The sequence below is a fragment of the Bactrocera dorsalis genome, chromosome 5, assembly GCF_023373825.1.
Source record: "Bactrocera dorsalis isolate Fly_Bdor chromosome 5, ASM2337382v1, whole genome shotgun sequence".
Lineage (NCBI taxonomy): Eukaryota > Metazoa > Arthropoda > Insecta > Diptera > Tephritidae > Bactrocera > Bactrocera dorsalis.
The window spans coordinates 74540155-74558629 of NC_064307.1; the positions used below are offsets into that span (position 1 = coordinate 74540155).

Here is an 18475-nt window from a genome sequence, read left to right on the forward strand (position 1 = left end):
CAGATTTGACGAAATACATTATGGCAAATATATCTCCCTTTACATGAGAAACATTTTCTTCTTCGACCAGCATCCGCCGCTAGGAAAACAACTCATAGCTGCGGTTGCATACACAGCCGGCGGTTACGATGGCAATTACACGTTTCCACATATCGGAGCGGAATATAACAAAAATATGCCAATTTTTTGGTTACGCTTTGCGCCAGCGTTGTGTGGTAGCGCATTAGCGCCTATCGTCTACAAGCTTCTCATAGCCGCACATCTTTCTCGATGGTCCGCTTTGTTAGGAGGAATACTTATTATTTTGGATAATGCATTGCTCACACAATCACGGTTTATTTTGATGGAGTCAATGCTTTTATTATTTGAAGCCTGTGGCCTGTATTACATGTTGCGTTTTCAAGAAAGTCGTTTCGGTAGCTCTCTTTGGTTGATATTTGGATTAGCGTCCGCATCGTGTTTCTCTTTTGCAACCAGTGTAAAATATGCAGGCTTTTTGACTTATGGTCTCACAGCCTACCTCTCTTGCCGATTTTTATGGGATAAACTTTACGATGCTACGCTTTCAAGCAAGTTCTTCAAGTTTTCTACCTTACTCTTCACATATTTAATCTCTACATATTACAGATCTGCATATTATTTTACAAACCATTGGCCGCATCGTTTTATTCACAATTGTGCCAATTATGTTGTATATAGGCGTTTTCTTCGTTCATTTGCAACTATTATATCGTGCTGGGCCACATGATAGTATAATGACAAGTGCCTTCCAAGCTTCTCTGGATGGTGGATTAGCTTCGATAACAAAAGGTCAGCCACTCAATGTGGCTCATGGTTCACAGGTAACTCTGCGTCACACACATGGTCGAACATGTTGGTTGCATTCACATACCCACGTGTATCCAGTGCGATATCCGGATAAGCGTGGCTCTTCACATCAACAACAAGTCACATGCTATTCATTTAAAGACGTAAATAACTGGTGGATTATTAAGCGTCCACAACGAGAAGATTTAGTCGTCGGGAATGAGTTGGATGTTATACGTCATGGAGATATTATTCAATTAGTACATGGGATCACCAGTCGTGGGCTCAACTCTCATGACGTGGCCGCACCCATGACCCCACAATGTCAGGAAGTATCCTGTTATGTCGACTATGAAATTAAAATGGCTGGCGAGTTATTGTGGCGTGTGGAAATTTTGAACCGCGAGACGGTAGGTAATAAAAAAGTGAAAATTATGAAGTATGCTTCGAAGATAATTTCCATATTCAGATAATTCATCTATGAATCACAATCTTTGATTATATGAATTATGTTCAAAACTACTTTTATAGGAAGGAAACATATGGCATGCCATTAAATCGGAAGTGCGACTAATCCATCATACCACGGGTGCAGCGTTACGTTATAGCGGGCGTCAACTTCCAGAATGGGGTTTTAATCAACATGAAGTGGTGGCAGATCGGAACGTGGAGCACAAAGACGCAATATGGAATGTTGAAGAACATCGTTATACAAAAAGTAATTACTTATTGTGTATACATCTTCTTCTTTACTGTCGTAGAAACCGCTTACGCGGTTATACATATACATACTAAATAATGGAAGATGATTTTAATAATGAATAATAATTTTCATTACACAGCACAGGACCAGCGTGAACGGGAACGACAACTGCTTAAAGCTGAGATGATTCCAACGAAAAAGACGAAGCTAACTTTTTTAGCAAAATTCATCGAATTGCAAACGAAAATGCTTTGGGGCACAAAACAGCTAGACACCCACATGTATAGCTCCTCGCCCCTCGAATGGCCATTGTTAGATAAAGGCATTGCTTATTGGGTTGACACAAAAACTGGCAGTCAGATACATTTGCTTGGCAACATAATTATTTGGTACACCGGAACTGCAGCACTGATTTTGTATATCTTACTGAATATATTCTATGTACTACGTCGACGACGCCTCCATTTTGATCTGCCAGAAAACGAGTGGCACCGATTTCGCCAAGTCGGCGACATCTTTTTAGTTGCATACTTTATACATTATTTACCATATTTTACAATGGATCGTGCACTGTTTCTGCATAACTATCTACCTGCCTTTCTATTCAAAATCTTACTGCTATGTTATGTACTTGAGCATATTGACTATTTGCTACGATTATACTGTTATGTTAATTGTAAAGTTAAAGGTACTTTACAGCCACAGCGGATTTGGTTAGTCCGAAGCTATCGTCTATGTATTCTAATATGGCTTGTATATGTTATATGGGTCTTTATAAAATTCTTGCCATTAACCTATGGTATGCAAAAACTGAGCCCGCAGGAGGTGATCAGTTTACGATGGAAAGACACTTGGGACTTTATAATACAAGTCCACAAGTCTATGAGTAATCGCATTTAACGATTTCCAACGTATCTTACAAATCGGATGGTTGTTATAAATATTAATATATGTATATGTATGTATATGTACACTCACATAGTAGATAACATAAGTACGTCTAATTTATTAAAAAAGGCAGCGAATTCATCGCAAATGTAATGTAATAAAAATTATATTTTAATCCCCATATGCTAATAATAATACAATAATAAATATTTAATAAACATAAAAATGTTGTTTTATTCTTATCTATAATTGACTCATTTGCAACCGCGTTTTCAACTGTTCATGAATTGACCTTAGTTTGGCATCGCAAATATGGGGGTATCGTCTACATATGTTATATTACTTAACTTTATATTTCCACTGATCCTTTAAAAGTCTAAATTTGGAAGCCCACGAAAGCTCCAGAACATTTTTTAATAACGCGTTTGGAAGTGAGCTGCAGGAGTAAATATTTATGTTGTACGTAAAAAACATTACAGTTATGTATGTGAAATGTAAAAACGAAAGTATTTTATAAATTTTTATTACGTAGAAATAAAAATATAAGTTTTACAAAAAGAACTGTTGATTCATATCCATTTCCGAAGAAGCTATCCACTTAAAATATACATATGTATACATACGTGTGTAGCTTTGCGATTGATAAATTCTTGCGATACACTTTTAGTGTGAATTAATTAATGCTTTAATTAATTTAACTTCTATTATTTATCAATTATTTGAAAAAGAGAAACCTTAATATTGACAGACATTTAAGAATATTGTAAAATAATGGGGTTTGAACAATATCCAACTGCTATTACTATATACATATGTACATAACTATGTCAATAAAAGTAATTATTATTGTGAATTTCGGCAATTCATTTTCTAGTTTTAATTTTTTATAAGAACCGTCCCTGGCTTATTTAAAATAGAAAGTATTTTTAGATTATGACAGATTCGTCGACTAAGAGACACTGTCATCCGTATGTATTCAGTTCTTGGCTGCCAGCTGCGCGGTAATTGGCAAACATATGTTATTTGTTTGTTATTTCGATTCCAAAATAGTTACTGGTTACCTAATCTATAAGAACAAACCTAGAAAAGAGCAAAACCAGCATACTCTCCAAAAAATAACAAATTTTCCTGTGGAGCTTTTGCGAGAAACAACTTGTTGTTGCTGTCACTTGTGCTTTATTTTCGTTTTTTGTTTAGTGCTCAGTTTTTGAGAAACTCTTCAAAGTGGCGTTTGATTTTTCCGACATGTTGAAATTTTTGGTAAGTTTCTTCATAATAAAATAATGATTTATTATATAGTCCAATCTTGCCAATAATAGAAACCTCAAAGCAACTTAGACTAAACCAGAATAGTTAATACAATATACTATATGTATGTATGACGTAGTAGTGTTAATTGTGTGTCGTTTCTTAAAACAATGTCTGCATAATTATCACGGACATTTTTGAGTACTCTAATCGTAAATAAAATATGTTAATGAAATTCAACGAATATTCCGCAAATCAGGTTATTTCTTTATTATCTATCTTTGCATAGCTCTGTAATTCTAATCTTGCCGAAAACTTTTACCTTATAAATGTATGTATTTCAATTTCAGATAACATTTGGGGCTGGCATATATACTGGAATTTACATAAGTCAAAATTATGAGGTAGGAGCATTAATATAAATTAATTTATATATAATTTGAACATTTTCATCTTCAATTTCGAGGTTCCTCGTGTAGATGAACCCGGCAAGCTGGTCGACAAAATAAAAGAATTTGCGGACGAACATAGAAAAAAGTAATATTTATTGAAAAATCGTTTTTACTAAACTGCGTACATGTCATTAGTTTTAATTTTTCGTATATGCTGTATTCTAACGTATGCAAAGTCGAAAGATGAATACCTGCGATTAAAAATGTTCGAGCAATAAATTTCCCCCCCCTCTTTTAAAAATATCAATGAAATTACAATAATGTATTCAATTGTTTTATTTTGATTTCTCCCATACGCAAATGAAGCATAACTATGAAATGAGCAACTTTACAACATCAAGCAAACGGTAAACATCACTTATGATCGTCCATTATAATTTGTGAATATCCAAGCATCAAGGGTACTAAACGATTGAATCAAATGGATGATCATATTTATACATTTCAAAGGTTAACAACTGGTTAATATTTTCAAATTTAGAAACAAATTAATTTAATAAAACGATATATTTAATTTCCTATTAAAAATAAATTGAAACCCATATTTGCCTCTCCGAACATGTGTAAATGTTTGTTTGATTATTTTAATGTTGCACTCATCTTCGGTATTAGGAACATTTCATTTTAATCTCTTGAATTAAAGACTTCACATGAATTTAAGAGCCTCCTTTATAAAGGAAAGTCCTAGGTGATTTGCTCGATTTAAAAAGTGTGTAATACTTGGTTGCATTGTCAACGGTATTTTATAAACCACTCTTTACCAGTACTATATTAGTTTCAATAATGAAAAATAAAACTATATTTTATGTCGTTTTTAATGTTTGTGAATTTTATATATTTGCCTTAAATAAACGATACTCCACCGCCATAATACTCAAGACGTGTTTGAGGTTCTACAAATGCGAGCCAGTCGGATGCATGTGTTGGTAATAAGCCCATGCTATGACATTTGTATAATGCGACAGCTACATTTGCCATATTTCCCAAAAAATATACGAGTTTCTGACCACTGCCTTGTGCTCCTTCCGCCATTTTGGAAGTGACTGAAGTGGAAAACATTGCTTTAAGTGGTCGGATAAGCATCATGCCAACCATCATTATGGGGAATATCGATATGGAACTACCCGACATGTACATGATGAACAAATTCATCGGAATCTGCAATTAATTCAATTGAATCAGAGCTATTAAATTAAACTTTTCTTACCTGCTTCAAAGGACCAAGCGCCAAGTCCCAGGACTTCTTAATAACAAGTCGTTGATCTCTCACCACTTCAGTGTGGTTGACTAGTACTGACGGATTGTAACCCGGAGGAGATGACAAGTCTCCATTTTTTCTGAAACAAAATTTGTAATTTCATGGCGATACGATATCTTACTGACGAAATTCAACCTACATATTGTTAAAATCCAAAGCCCATTTATACTTTTTAGCTGTTTGCTTTGAAGACATTTTTATATTTTAATTGAACAAAGTTACAATACTTTATTTTAGGTGTAATAATTTTACAAAAAAGCGAATGATGAAAACGAAATAAAAGTTGCAATTACGTAGAATGTCAATATCAAGATGTATAAAAAGCTAAATAGGATGTGAACCGTCAAAATGCGATGTTTGTGGGGAGAATGTCAAATAGGAAATGAATCGTCAGAGCAGAGAACGTATATTTACACGTAAATATTACGTAAATATACGTTCTCTGATCATATGATAAACGTTCTCTGTTATGTATATACGTTCTCTGCTATCATTAACAGAGAACGTATAACTATATTATTTTACGTTCTCTGGCTAATAACAGATTTTTATAGTAAAACACGAAGTTGGCAACAGTGTACTAGTGAATGTTTATATACCGGTCGTTGGTTTAAATTAAGAGCCGAAATATATTTCAAAATGATTTTAATGTTGAATATACGATTTTTTTAATTTTAATTAGTGATAGTGAACGAACATTTACACCTATTTGTATTAAAACATATGTTAATCAAAATATGGATTTTTTGATGTGGTAAGTCAATGCTCAATGTACTTTGAGTAGAAGCTGAAATTTTGAAAAAAAGTTATGAGAGCAGTACGAGTACTAATGAGTTGCTCAGCGGGTGAAATTTCCCGCGTCAGACTGGCTTGCTCGCTTAGTAATAAATTGCAACTTCAATTACTAAGATATGTGTAAGCAGGTGCGCATTTTCAGTTCAGAGCACGGATAGAGATATCAAAACACCGAAAAGATACTTAATCGTATTTTCCGGAAAGATGCAGTGCTTTTTAATATATTCATTTGGTGAAATTTGTGTATTAAAAAGATAGACTCTGAGAGGTCAATTGTTTAATTTGTTCTCGGTGCGTTAGTATTTTACTATTAATAAAATTATACTCGAGTACCCGTTAAGTTTAGTTCTTCATGTCTTATGACTAATGAGAAGCTGCTCATGAAAATACATTTAACTTCATTTTTTAATGTGGAAGTGGCTATTTGGGACGTTAAAAATTAAAGCTGTTACTTATGTTTATGCTAAAAAGCATCTTTTTTGTTTGTATTGTTATTTATTTGAATATCTGAAAGCACTATTTGCTATTTACTTAACGTACATTTAGTTAAATTAACCAAAAATCATAAAGTTATGCGATATACATATGTACATATGTATGTGCAGTTGTACAATAACACTACAGCTATAATTACTCCGTCTGCTTGTGTTTTGGTGGGCGGACGAGTTATAAAGTTTAAAATTCGAAAAAATGGTTGTTAAATTCTTTGTAAACAGACGTATTTCTGGACCGGACGATTTAATATTAGGTATTACAGATTTATCTTTCATTTTTAGAACTAAAATGTACTAAACAGTAATTTAACATATTTACTAGGGGTCAACTTCTTATCATTGTCACATGCAAATCTTATTAAGAATTAATTTCCCCACACAAAATTATTTGTGATGTTTACCATATTTTATGTATTTATAATAATAATATCTTACGCTTGATCATTTCTTCAGTTTTGTAGTGTCCATCTGCGGGAAGGCGGTTGCGTTTATAAAAGGTATATTTTCATATTCGACGTATCTCCATGACCGGGAATACTTCAAATATGTGATTGCAGTGCTTAACAACTTTACTAATTTGGAATTATTGCTCTTACATACATGTTGTTTAAAGCACTTAATTCAAATATCAACACCTACAACAGTTTATACACTAGCTTGTAATATACCAGCCAAAATGATTACATTCTTCTTTTTGAGCTTCACCTAGATTGCATGCAAAAATAAATTCGTCATACGACTGGTGTTATAATTGTGTACTTATATATAAAAGAAAATGTATGTGGAGGTGCTAAATTAGCTTTCAACCATATACGGATAATACTCATTTGAATATTTGATTCTTAAAAAAATTACTTCAGCTGTAGTAAATTTTGGGGTGATCACATTATGTACATACATATGTATACATGGCAATTGCATATTAATTTAACTTTGAAAATCTAAAGACTTGTTTGTTCATAATGTGTATTTTATATTTGCAGGTATTTGCCCCATATGCAAAATATGGAAACACTCCGTGCGGTGAAAATCCAAGAGCTCCTCATGCACTCGTATCTCGCTGTTGCATTATACTTTTCTAAGTCTCTTCAATTTCTTAATCACAAAAAAACTGGAATTACATCGAATATAACAGTAAGTAATTGCAGATTACTCGTTTCAGAAAACGAAGAACGAAGAAAATATGTTTTGAATACAATTATCATTTCAGATCCTAACTTTCTGACATATTTCTAAAAAAAGGAAAATCAGTACTAAGTAGTTCCTATCATTTTCCACTTTTTCAAAATAGTTAACCAAACTAATTTATTGGTTTTTGAGTTATTACAGTCTTGTGTTAAATATGTCTAGTATATGGACACACTATCGTACACATACATATGTAGGTATGCATATGCAAATTCAAATATACTATACAAACACTAGAAAACAACAAATTCTTGTCTAATTCATTTAGACACCCACCTTTTGACTTATTCAGTCACATAGTGAAAATTTATCGGTATGTCCATATATTAGCCAAACCAGCTTTATGAATAATATACATGCATAAGTGTTGTTTTCCATATTTCCAAAAGATTGGTTTTTTCGTAGATGTGTGTTGAGTATGAGACTTCCAGAAGGAGTGTAATGGGTTCAGATAATTACCTAAACATAAATTCTTGACAAATGGAAACTATTAGATCCACTGCTGACTATTCGTTGAATTAGGTGTATTTGGTACAATTGCGTCCCCTCAATACATATTTTTTGATGTCCGAACAAAAATCAACCCACTTTTATAATAATTTTTATATGTTTGAACATATCAGTTGCTAGACAAATGCTCCAAGTGACGTCGGCACATTGACGGTTCAATTTTCACAGCCACAACGCAGAAGCTTAAAATTGAATTGCAATATTTGTTTACATTTATAGGAGGAAGTTTCACATTTATGGACGTGTATACTATAAATGGGTAGAATTGGGATTTCATTGTTGCTGTAAATATTGTTTTGGTTATTGTGATGGCTGTTGGCTGCGGAGTGGATTACAGTTGGGTACGGTTTAGTAGTTAAACTTTTTTGGCCAGGTTGACTGGTAGACGTCTTTTTTGGTTAATGTTTTTGGGTATGTTTTCTATTTATTTTTGCAGTATTTATACTCGTATATACACAAGCACAATCAAATAGGCGGTAATACAGCATACAGTGTTCGCCGGTAATAATAAACCTTTTAAATAACGGTTTTCGAGTTTGATATGCAACATAGAAATTTACTATTAATATTTCCTTATCATGAGCACTAACTATTTTTATGCTTTCCACTTATGGTTCAAGTTAAAAACCTCCGCTTTTAAATACAACGTACATAAGTTCACGTGGCCATAAACATACATTTGTATTAATCGATGCTTATATTTGTGAATAAGCTATAAATAACTCAATGTATACATGAATAATTAATTAAAAACTTATAGTCAAACTCTGTATTGTTTCAAAGTATATATTTTTCATAATACTCAGAATTCTATATGTAAATATACATACATATGTATCTAATGCATTGCAAAGATTCAACGCCATCGTCTCCAGTTTCCGTCAATGGAAGTTATTTATAGTAACACCAGATACAACCCAATAGAACCAAAAACATTCTCATAAATAGTTTATAATTATTTACAAACACAGGAGCATATGAGTATATGTATATGTACATAGGTTTCTGCTTAGGTTTATATTTATAAACTAAGTTCTAAAAAAGTCTTGAATTATTTATATGAAAACATGCACTTTGGACCAATTTCCTAAATACCTTCAATATTTAAACGTCTCCCTGCAATAATTTAATCAAATATATGTAGATGTTAACTCCAGTTGCCACGCTAAATGTTTTTATAATAATTCACATTTTCTATTTATACTACGCTTGTGTTTAATTTTAGGACTTTTGTCCAAATATGAGTTTTTAATGAACTAGTGTAACACTGTGTAGTTACTGTCGCACAGTGGACAAAACTATTGCAGCGGTACTCAACAAGTTGACTTTTCTAATTTTAACATCATGCGTTTCCGTTGATGGTTGATGAAAAGTGAATGACAAAGCTTAGCGGCAAGAAAACACTGAAGCGCATACTGTGTAAGAGAATGTAGGAATTGAGTTGAATGAGTAAGCAATCTCAACTGCGATCTAGATGAGAACATGCATTCACCCAGCAGCTTTCAAATAACAGAAAAGCCTTCCAACACATACTTGTAGTAATTATATTTGTATTTATACGCAGATAGTTAGTATGTTGTTCATCTAAGGTGGATTTTCGGAAAATTATTTTCATTCAGCTTAGTTGTATTTTGGATGTCACCATAATCACGCGTGATAAAGTTTTCGTAGATTAACAGAAAATAAACGTACAATAGTTATACCAAGTGAAACGAAACGGAAAAGGAAGTTAGTAATGAAAAGTGATAGAAGTCGCATTCGTTTGCAACCACCTACAATATATTTCAAATAACACTCCAGTGAAGGACTACAGGAATTTAAGCTAGTACATAGATGTGTTTGTGTTATAACTATGCAATTCACTTAACCAGCCACGTGTTATTATAATACGAAACCAATTTTTTCTCAAATAAATATTCTCAATATTAAAGAGTGCAAGTAAATCCCACTGCAGAATGTAATTAAATTCAGTGTAAAAATACTTTCGCATACATATACCGTATATGGTAATTTTCGCATAAAGGGAATCGAATTTCACACAAAAAGCACAAACAAAATTTCAAATTTTCGTAAAAACTCGCATAAGGAAATTGTGCGCATACACAGAAAAGTGGATGCTATAAAACAAGAGCACGACACGGTTTTTGCCAATAATAAGCTAAAAAAAGTAAAATACCAAAAATAATTTAAAAATACGGCTCTCTGAGCGAAAACGACAACTGTGTAAACATGTGAGAGTAAAGTGAAGTATACGAATCTATCTTTTTAGTTCAATAACATATCAAGCTTTAGTACGAGATGTTGCCGGAACTCCTATTTACCGGTAATTATGAATGCTGAATTGCATTCTAGCATTTCATTTCTCTCTGCTATTTACAAAAACAGTTTATTTTATTTGCATAGATATAACAAGGAAACCTGTTGCCTTAATATAATTGTGCTTATAATTTGTGATTCTCTTGTTAATACGCAATAGTATGAGTATTTTTGTTAAATAATGCAATTGTGCATTATTTTAAATTTAAATCGGTAAATAGTGTTGATTAATAGAAAAATAGTCATGATGATTGTTAAAAATGTCCATATTTTTTAATACTTTGGTTATTTAGTGCATAAATGTAATTATAATTTTTTTGAATTTTCTGAATTTTTATCACAAACAGCTGCTGATAGCATGCAAGACGAGTTTGATTTCTTGAATGGCGCAAATTCTATTTACAAAAAGGGCATGTGTATTTCGCCAGCAGTGCCATTGGAGCCTCAGCTGGAGTCCTCAATTGAAAATAATGCTAACAATTATATTGGAAATGTAAGCCCTGTAAATTTACCTAGTGTCATCAGAAAGGAAGATTCAAGTCATCCCATAACATGGAAACAGCAATCAATAAATCTTCAAGAACACTCACGTCAACGGTTGCGAAGCGATCAACACCGTCACGAACAGCGGCAGCAACGTCGCTTAAATTTAACCACTAGCAAATTACTGTTACAAAACTCTGATGATCCGTTAATATGCCATGGCGCCAATAATGTTGGTGCGGGTGATGATGATAGTCACCTGATTATATGCACAGCACCAAATGAAGAAATTTCACAACCAGCGAACCTACTGCCTGCTTCGTCAACAATAATCAAGCAAAAACTTTCTTCAACGGCCAAATCTAAACCACTACTCAAAAAGTTGCCTCAAAATGGTTGCAGCCTTTTAACCAAACAACAGCTTAAAGTTAAGGCTGGTTTAATGAGCGTTCAGAATCGTGCAGCAAATGATCTAGACAAATGCGGACATATAAGTACTGACGTCGCTCAAACTAATAATAAAACGAATGACCTAAAATCGTCCAAAAAGAAAGGTGTTTTAAAACTCCGTTTTCATCACCAAGCTCTGCCGCCAGAGTACCTTATTCACTATGAAGCTACTCAGGGGCAGCTTACGCCTTTCGTTAAAGAATCAAATGCGAAGTTATCCGAAATTCGTTCTTCCAAAAATCTTCACTCTTCTAAACTCTCCCCATCCCAAAGTGGGCAAGAAAATGTTCGTAGCTGGTTGCAAAAGATTGCAGCAATCCAACGATCGGCTCAAGAGGAAGACATAGAACCAGTTGAGAGAATACATGGTCAACAGCCTACAAGATTGGAGCTTCCTAACACCGAAGCTTATAACGATCCAAATAATAATTATCTGGTCAGCCGAATGCACTCTTCAAAACCTGGAATTTCCAATGTATCAGCTGTAAAAAATGAGATCCGACTTAATTCTAAACACTCACATAATTCTGAAAAAGATCAAGTTCATTCTTTGAGTCTCAAATGCGCAATGAACAAATTTTCTTCAAATGCAACAACTTTCAACGCTATCAACTCAGCATCAGTAAAACGAGTCATCAACTTTGCTGATCTTCCGTACATGGGTGAAATAACGTTAGACAATTCGAAACCACGACGTGGTAGGAAACCCAAAAAAGCTGATATTTGTCACTTAATATATAAAAACTATGGCACAATATTACCCGGTACTCCCAATACGGCATTATGTACATCAAAACTTGCAAAGGAAGATGCGCAAAAGCATGATATTACAGACGAATTGCCTTTGAATCTCTGTGTAAGAGATCAGCCATGCGAGTACTTGTCGATTTCGAGTGGAGAAAGTGAAAATGCGTGCGGAATAGACGATATTGAATGTATAAATGCGCACAATATGGGTGTAGAAAATTTCTTAGAAACAAAATTAACTAAATTAATGCCAAGTTCCGATCTCAAAAGGTCAGTTATTCTAAAAGTTGAATCAAGTGTGGATACAAATAATTTTACTGATTTAACGCCTTCATTTTCACATCCAAATCAAGCAAAACTTGATTTACATCCATTAAGTCAATACTACCAGAAATTACTTTCAGGTACCTTAGTGAACAAAAGTAGTCAGCCATTTGGTCTACCTGTGGAGACTATAGAAAAAGACAACCAACTATCGCTAAAAATACCAATACCGAGTGGATTGATTCGTATGTCAAAAACAGAGAACATGTCACCGACTTTAAGCTTAAACAACCAAACTATTGATTATCCGGATCTTATGTCAACGCCGTCTTCGATTAAGTCGGAAAATTCAAGCATAACCGCAACCACATCGGCGAGTACATCGGTTGCTACGCCAATAAATTCTACTAATCAGAGTTTCACTCCTCAGAAGCGCAAACGATCCGCCATATTCATTCCACCAATTCCGGCGGAAATTACACCAAACACACCAACAGAAGTCAGCATATGCAAATTCAAATTCACTGGTGGTGACAAACCATCGTTGGAGGAGAAGAAAATGCTTTCCGTGGATTCGAGTGGTAATTATCGATATTATAGTGGTACTGGCGATAAATCAACCCGTGGTTTTGAATATTTCCCTCGTGAAAGTTTACAAAACTCTGCTGGTTTCTTACCAGGTGTTAATTGTGTAATATCATGCCCTACACCTGAAAATGAATGTTCAATAAATGATATACCACCACCATCAGCTGAACTTAGTAATGAAATTTTACAAATTCCTGAGTCTCCGACTGCAAACTTGTTATCACCAGCATCTGTGTCATTAACGGAGGTTTCAATGTCATTGTCGACATCAAGGTTAGAGTCTTCATACACTAGTTCTGCAGCTCAACCCACCCAAAAACAACCACAGAAAATTCAGATAATAGTAGGTTCAAACTACAGCAATGATATATCTACACAAAAAACATCTTCCATGAAAGATAATTTTGCGAATTTAATGGTTAACCCGTTAACTTGCCACTCTCTACATCCTAAAAAAAAGTCGCGAAGATCAACACAGCGCGAAAAACTCGAGAAAGCATTTAGAGAAAAAGGATTTCTTATTCAAACACAACAACTCGAATCTGCTGAAGGAGCTACGTATTGTAAATTTCGACAATTGAAGAAGTTCACCCGTTACTTGTTCAGAAATTGGAAAGATTATCTTCCCGAAGAAGTACATCAATCAAATGTAGTAGAGAAAGCATTTTTAAGTCATCACCCTTTAACCAAGAATGAAATGAAAAAAGAAGTAAATACAACAGACAGCTTTACAGAGCAGGACATACAGAATATACTAGAACGTCATGGATTTTTAACTACTAGTGAAGTATGCTCGCAAAATAGCACTCCCAGTAGTACCACTAATTTAACAGAGAAAATTCTGCCCGAACAGAAATTGGTAGATAACATTGCAGAGACATAATTAATTAAATAATGTAATTTGAAGACATTTATTTTATTTTGGTTACAAACAGTTGAACTACGTATTACTTCTAATGCTTAATATTTGCATAAAATTTCTAACACTGCCAAAGAATCATAAGAATTTAAGGATACTTAGATATATTACATATGTATGTGTATATATCGTCACCTGAAATGCAAAATAACGTAACAACATTTTCAGAAATTTACAGTGGCATGAATGAAACACGGAATAAAATGGAACATGAGTGAAACAAAATATTAATATTGGTTAAAACTGGTTTATATATGACCGCAGAACCAGAAAATGTTGAACATATTTAATATTATGTATATAATTTGAAGTAGTAAAGCGTAATCAATAAGACACTGAATTTCGAATTTTTTGATGATACTTTATTTTGCATTTCACGTGACGATATGAATGTATTAAACTAGTCATTGCACAAATTGTTATTTCATTGTGCAGTTTGAAACCACTTTGTTCATAAATAGAAATTACCCATTTTATGGTATTAAGTTAAATAGATAAACGTGACAAAATTAAATGTGAATTCCTATTGTTGTTAAAAGTAAAACAATCCATTTGATTTATGCAAAATGTATACATTTTGCTGTTTATATTTTCTTGTCAAAAACTTTATTAACACAACATTTATATAAAACGTTTTTGTATATACAAATTCATGATTAACTATTTCGTTCGTATTTTATTATTTGGTAGATAATATATGTATATGTATAAGTATTACAAGATTACAAAGTGAACGTCATTGAAATTAGGTTTACTAAATGCTTATTAAGGCATTTTATGTTCAATACTATATTTTTGTCTTATTTTATATTCCGTCGCATATGATACAATTCTATAAAATTTATTTGGAAGACATTTTAATTGTTAAATGTCTGCGCAAAACCAAAAAACTAGTTTAACAACACAAAGTATGATTAAAAATAAAAATTTTAGATTGAAAATATACGAAAAAAGCACTGGAAATGATACATTTGTTAAATATATAAGATTGATGGTAAGTAACCTTAATAGCCAAGAATGAAACCATAGTTAATGTATCCTTATAAATATTTTTAATAAATAGTAAATTATAGTACGCCTGAAATATTGCGTTTAAAATCTAAATAAGAATATAACGGAAACAAAATAAAAGTTAGCGTCAAAGCACTAAAGCTTAGAGAAAAGGCATCTTGTCGTTACGGCATTAAAAATTCCCATAATAGTTTTGTGTAAATGGTGCCGAACGACAACATTCCATTTCGGTTATGTAGCCCCAATTTCGAGGAAACAGGTGTAAATATGTATCCTGTTACTGACTGATATTCCCAGAGCATCTTCCTGAGCTACTTGAATTACTCAGTGAAAGTGACTTATCTTGGTCGTTGTTGAGCAGGCAGGAGGACATGGGGCAAACATAATCAGTCCAATCCACATCTCCATTTCCCTTGTTACTTTTCCTTCGTTTTAATGAGAACTGCGTCTTTTTTGGTGGCTTTATTTTAGAAGTGATTGTTAATGGTTGATAACCCGGAGTTGATTCAATGTCCCGTTTAGTTTGTATTATGTCACGACCAAGTAATTCTTTGAAATGTGTAGCCAAATGTCTGAAAGTGATAATAATCAGCAATTACAAAAATTGTAAAGCTATCATTTGTTTCTAGTTTATGAATAAAAAAATATTCTTACCGCCGTAATAAAGTTTTACTAGGAGGTATACTAAGCAAATCTGCCAATAGATCGGCAGTGAAACGTGGTTCATAAAGCATTAGTGCACCATGTACGCCAGCACCTCTTAAATTGGGTGCGTACTCTGATAAATCTGCAACTCTCAGCCACTCCATAACCCGATGTGCAGTCCATAAAGATATGTTCTCCGTATTTTCTTCTAAATTTTTCTCGTCTTCTTCTAAGGAGTGAACATCTACGTCTGAAGTAGGGCGTGCCGATCCGGCCGAGCGTCGAATGAGGCACTCGGCGTTCCATTCCACTTCGCGCATACATTGAATACCACAGCGGAGTGACGCTATATGTAAACAAGAGTAGACATGCAAATGGGCCAAATCCTCCATTGTTAAACGGTGAAGCATTCTTCCATCAATTTTTGCCATTAAAAACGGATCTTTGTATTGGGGTAAACCAATATCATCTAACCAACGCATCACCCAACTAACATCTAGTTCTGCAGCTTTCAAAGCTAGTGGATCATTTTCTTTTCCTGTTAGTTCATCAATTGCTAATAATATTTTCTTTCGATGAAGAGATGATTTCAGATTTAACTCCCGCTCTATATCTACTGGAGAGGCGGTGAAAAAACATATGTTGGTGCTGGCATTTAACCACTTTCTAAATGAAAAAAATATGTAATGGTTATTCATTAAATTTGTGAAATAGTAGTAGCACTTGCCTACAATCATCAGAATAACAACCAAGTCCGAGATCCGTCAGCCAATTGCATACTTCTTGCGTAGACCACTCGGTGTAATCTTTTGCCGGAGTTGAAGGCTGAGGAGATTGAGTATTCCATTCAATTCGCCCACCCGCAGTGGCACGTGTGATACCTCCCCTTTTAAAAGCTGATTCTACATTCTTTATAGCTGGCAGCTCTAATGTTCCACTATTACTTCGTCTCAATTTCCCTAAAATACCTTTTAATCCTTTAGCTGATCTTTCACGAATGTTAGGTGAAGATATACAATATGTAGCATCCTCCCGACATTCAAGTGCTTCGTGTTCGGTTCCAGAAAAAAACCCAGTCGAATCCCCAATAAGTATTTTTTCATTTGATGCAAAAGCCACATTACGTTGTCGCTGCATATTTGCATTTCTATCAAATTGGTGATTATTTTCCGAATTTATTAAATTGCTGTGACTGTTGTCGTTATTATGCTTGTTATTCCGAGCCCGTGGTAAACTGTGATATTGGGGATGTATCTGATGACGTAATGACACAGGAGGCGTTTTAGGGGATCTGACATTTTCGTTACTATTGAAATTTATTTGATTTAAATTACCCATACTACCAAAGAGAATTCGCTTAGAGTTTAATGATTTAATAGGGCTATCGTGATGGTTTTTGCTTTCCCACTCACGCAGCTCTACATTTTCACGTTCCAAAGCTGCTCTATGAAGCTTCAGCTCGCTAAGAGCTGACATTAACTCTAATTTTTGAGTTTCTAAAGATGATCTCGAAAGCATTAAACGCTGCAATTGTTCATCTCTATCACTTAATAATTGTGTTTTTTCTTGAAGAAGACCCTCCAATTCAATAATTTTATCCGCTTGGTCGGAAACACGATCGGTTAGGAGTTGATACTGAAGAGCTAATGCTTCTTTGTCCCTCTGTAATCTTCTTAGTCGCTCATCGGCATCTTGGCGAGGAATATGTGTTTCTAACCAATCACTTATCACGGCTACTGTAGCTGAATCTGGCACAGGTGCAGCCAATCCTACCTAGAAAACATTGTCAAAGACAGTTCACTTTACCTTAAAATTTGGTTACCTGCTGAAGAGCTAGTGCAAGTGTTTTTGCTGTTGACAACACATTGTTTACTGAAATCAAACTGCGTTCCGCCTTAATTATCGTACTGGGTTTAACCAAAGATTTTATACCATCAGCAGAATCATTTAAGTTGCTATTTCCTGATATTATGCCATCCATTTGCTGCAGAGCTGCTTCCAACATTTTGCTTGCATTAGTTGACAACACATCTGAAGTTGTGGTTGTGTTGCTTACTTTTTCATTCTGTTGAGCCATTACACTAGTTGTATTAACTTTCTGACTGTTAATCTCGAGCATAAATAACTTTAGAATACTGAAAAGAGGTTGTTCTATTTTTATTCTAATATACGTTTTCACTTCCGTTGTACTTGGTCGGTCTACTCGTATTTATCGTATCTAAATTTTTTTTACAAAACTAATACGATATTGCGTTTAACTTAAAAATACGTTTCCGTCAGAGTTTTTAGTAATTCACTCTTTTTTAAATTTTTAAGAAATAAATCAACAAAATATTAAAAACTTTAGGAATAAGTAAAAGAACAGAGAAAGCAACAAAATATATATTTTGTGCAATAAACCATTGTTGCCAGATAAATGAGATTTCCATATTCTACAAACTTTAGCTGCTAAATAATTAATACTTTGTACAGTGTTAAAACGAAACATATGTATATAAAAACAAGGTAAATGTTCAGTAGAGCGTCTTTTCCTAAATCATGCACCAATTTTCACGATAAATGTCTTAAAATTCTTGTTTTGCATATATTAATATATAAATCAACAAAACTTGGCCTTTTTTTAACATTTCCTACGACAAAAAATAATTAAATTTAGCAAAAATGAACAGCGAATACAACTCTGATGAGAAAACTAACTCGTTCCTATTT

At 33.7% G+C, this 18475-nt stretch overlaps 6 protein-coding genes across 11 annotated transcripts in view; 3 read left to right on the top strand and 3 right to left on the bottom strand.

Moving 5' to 3' along the window:
- The window catches only part of LOC105227401 (protein O-mannosyltransferase 1), an 18139-nt gene extending 13473 nt beyond the window's left edge, over nucleotides 1-4666 (top strand). For 2 of the 3 annotated variants that reach the window (XM_011206724.4, XM_049456947.1), the window contains exons 3-8: nucleotides 4-569; nucleotides 628-1217; nucleotides 1339-1525; nucleotides 1650-3658; nucleotides 3997-4050; nucleotides 4113-4363. In XM_011206724.4, coding sequence (XP_011205026.2) covers nucleotides 4-569; nucleotides 628-1217; nucleotides 1339-1525; nucleotides 1650-2410 — 2104 coding nt within the window. In that variant the 3' untranslated portion in view covers nucleotides 2411-3658; nucleotides 3997-4050; nucleotides 4113-4363. Of the gene's footprint in view, nucleotides 1-3; nucleotides 570-627; nucleotides 1218-1338; nucleotides 1526-1649; nucleotides 3659-3996; nucleotides 4051-4112; nucleotides 4364-4404 lie in introns of those variants that run through there. The other variant, XM_049456948.1, reaches the window with a different exon arrangement.
- LOC105227402 (zinc finger protein 1) overlaps nucleotides 1-9624 on the bottom strand; it is a 26329-nt gene extending 16705 nt beyond the window's left edge. Inside the window, exon 1 of the mRNA XM_049456954.1 lies at nucleotides 9439-9624. The gene's annotated coding sequence lies outside the window, so the exon portion shown is untranslated. The remainder of the gene's footprint in view (nucleotides 1-9438) is intronic.
- On the top strand, nucleotides 3390-4666 carry LOC105227403 (uncharacterized). The gene is made up of 4 exons (XM_011206729.4): nucleotides 3390-3658; nucleotides 3997-4050; nucleotides 4113-4183; nucleotides 4405-4666. Exons 1-4 carry the CDS (start codon nucleotides 3644-3646, stop codon nucleotides 4418-4420), a joined length of 156 nt encoding a protein of 51 aa, XP_011205031.1. The 5' UTR covers nucleotides 3390-3643; the 3' UTR covers nucleotides 4421-4666.
- LOC105227404 (ER membrane protein complex subunit 4) lies at nucleotides 4643-5690 on the bottom strand. 2 transcript variants are annotated; one of them, XM_049456978.1, is made up of 4 exons: nucleotides 5496-5690; nucleotides 5306-5435; nucleotides 4941-5256; nucleotides 4643-4864 (listed from the first exon to the last, which is right to left on the bottom strand). In XM_049456978.1, the coding sequence occupies exons 1-3, from the start codon at nucleotides 5549-5551 to the stop codon at nucleotides 4942-4944; spliced, it is 501 nt and encodes a 166-aa protein (XP_049312935.1). In that variant the 5' UTR covers nucleotides 5552-5690; the 3' UTR covers nucleotides 4643-4864; nucleotide 4941. The 2 variants fall into 2 exon arrangements, with proteins under 2 accessions (XP_049312935.1, XP_011205032.1); XM_011206730.4 differs by lacking the exon at nucleotides 4643-4864 and having other exon boundaries at nucleotides 4896-5256.
- On the top strand, nucleotides 5855-14628 carry LOC105227406 (uncharacterized). Of its 3 annotated transcripts, XM_011206734.4 has the most exons (3): nucleotides 5855-6442; nucleotides 7629-7779; nucleotides 11007-14628. In XM_011206734.4, exon 3 carries the CDS (start codon nucleotides 11018-11020, stop codon nucleotides 14072-14074), a length of 3057 nt encoding a protein of 1018 aa, XP_011205036.2. In that variant the 5' UTR covers nucleotides 5855-6442; nucleotides 7629-7779; nucleotides 11007-11017; the 3' UTR covers nucleotides 14075-14628. The 3 variants fall into 3 exon arrangements, with proteins under 3 accessions (XP_011205036.2, XP_011205034.2, XP_011205035.2); XM_011206732.4 differs by lacking the exons at nucleotides 5855-6442; nucleotides 7629-7779 and adding an exon at nucleotides 9829-10666; XM_011206733.4 differs by lacking the exons at nucleotides 5855-6442; nucleotides 7629-7779 and adding an exon at nucleotides 9829-10071.
- A 137-nt stretch (nucleotides 14629-14765) lies between these two features.
- On the bottom strand, nucleotides 14766-18222 carry LOC105227407 (liprin-beta-2). The gene is made up of 4 exons (XM_011206735.4): nucleotides 17589-18222; nucleotides 16494-17539; nucleotides 15776-16432; nucleotides 14766-15693 (listed from the first exon to the last, which is right to left on the bottom strand). Exons 1-4 carry the CDS (start codon nucleotides 17883-17885, stop codon nucleotides 15399-15401), a joined length of 2295 nt encoding a protein of 764 aa, XP_011205037.2. The 5' UTR covers nucleotides 17886-18222; the 3' UTR covers nucleotides 14766-15398.
- Nucleotides 18223-18475: the final 253 nt, after the last annotated feature.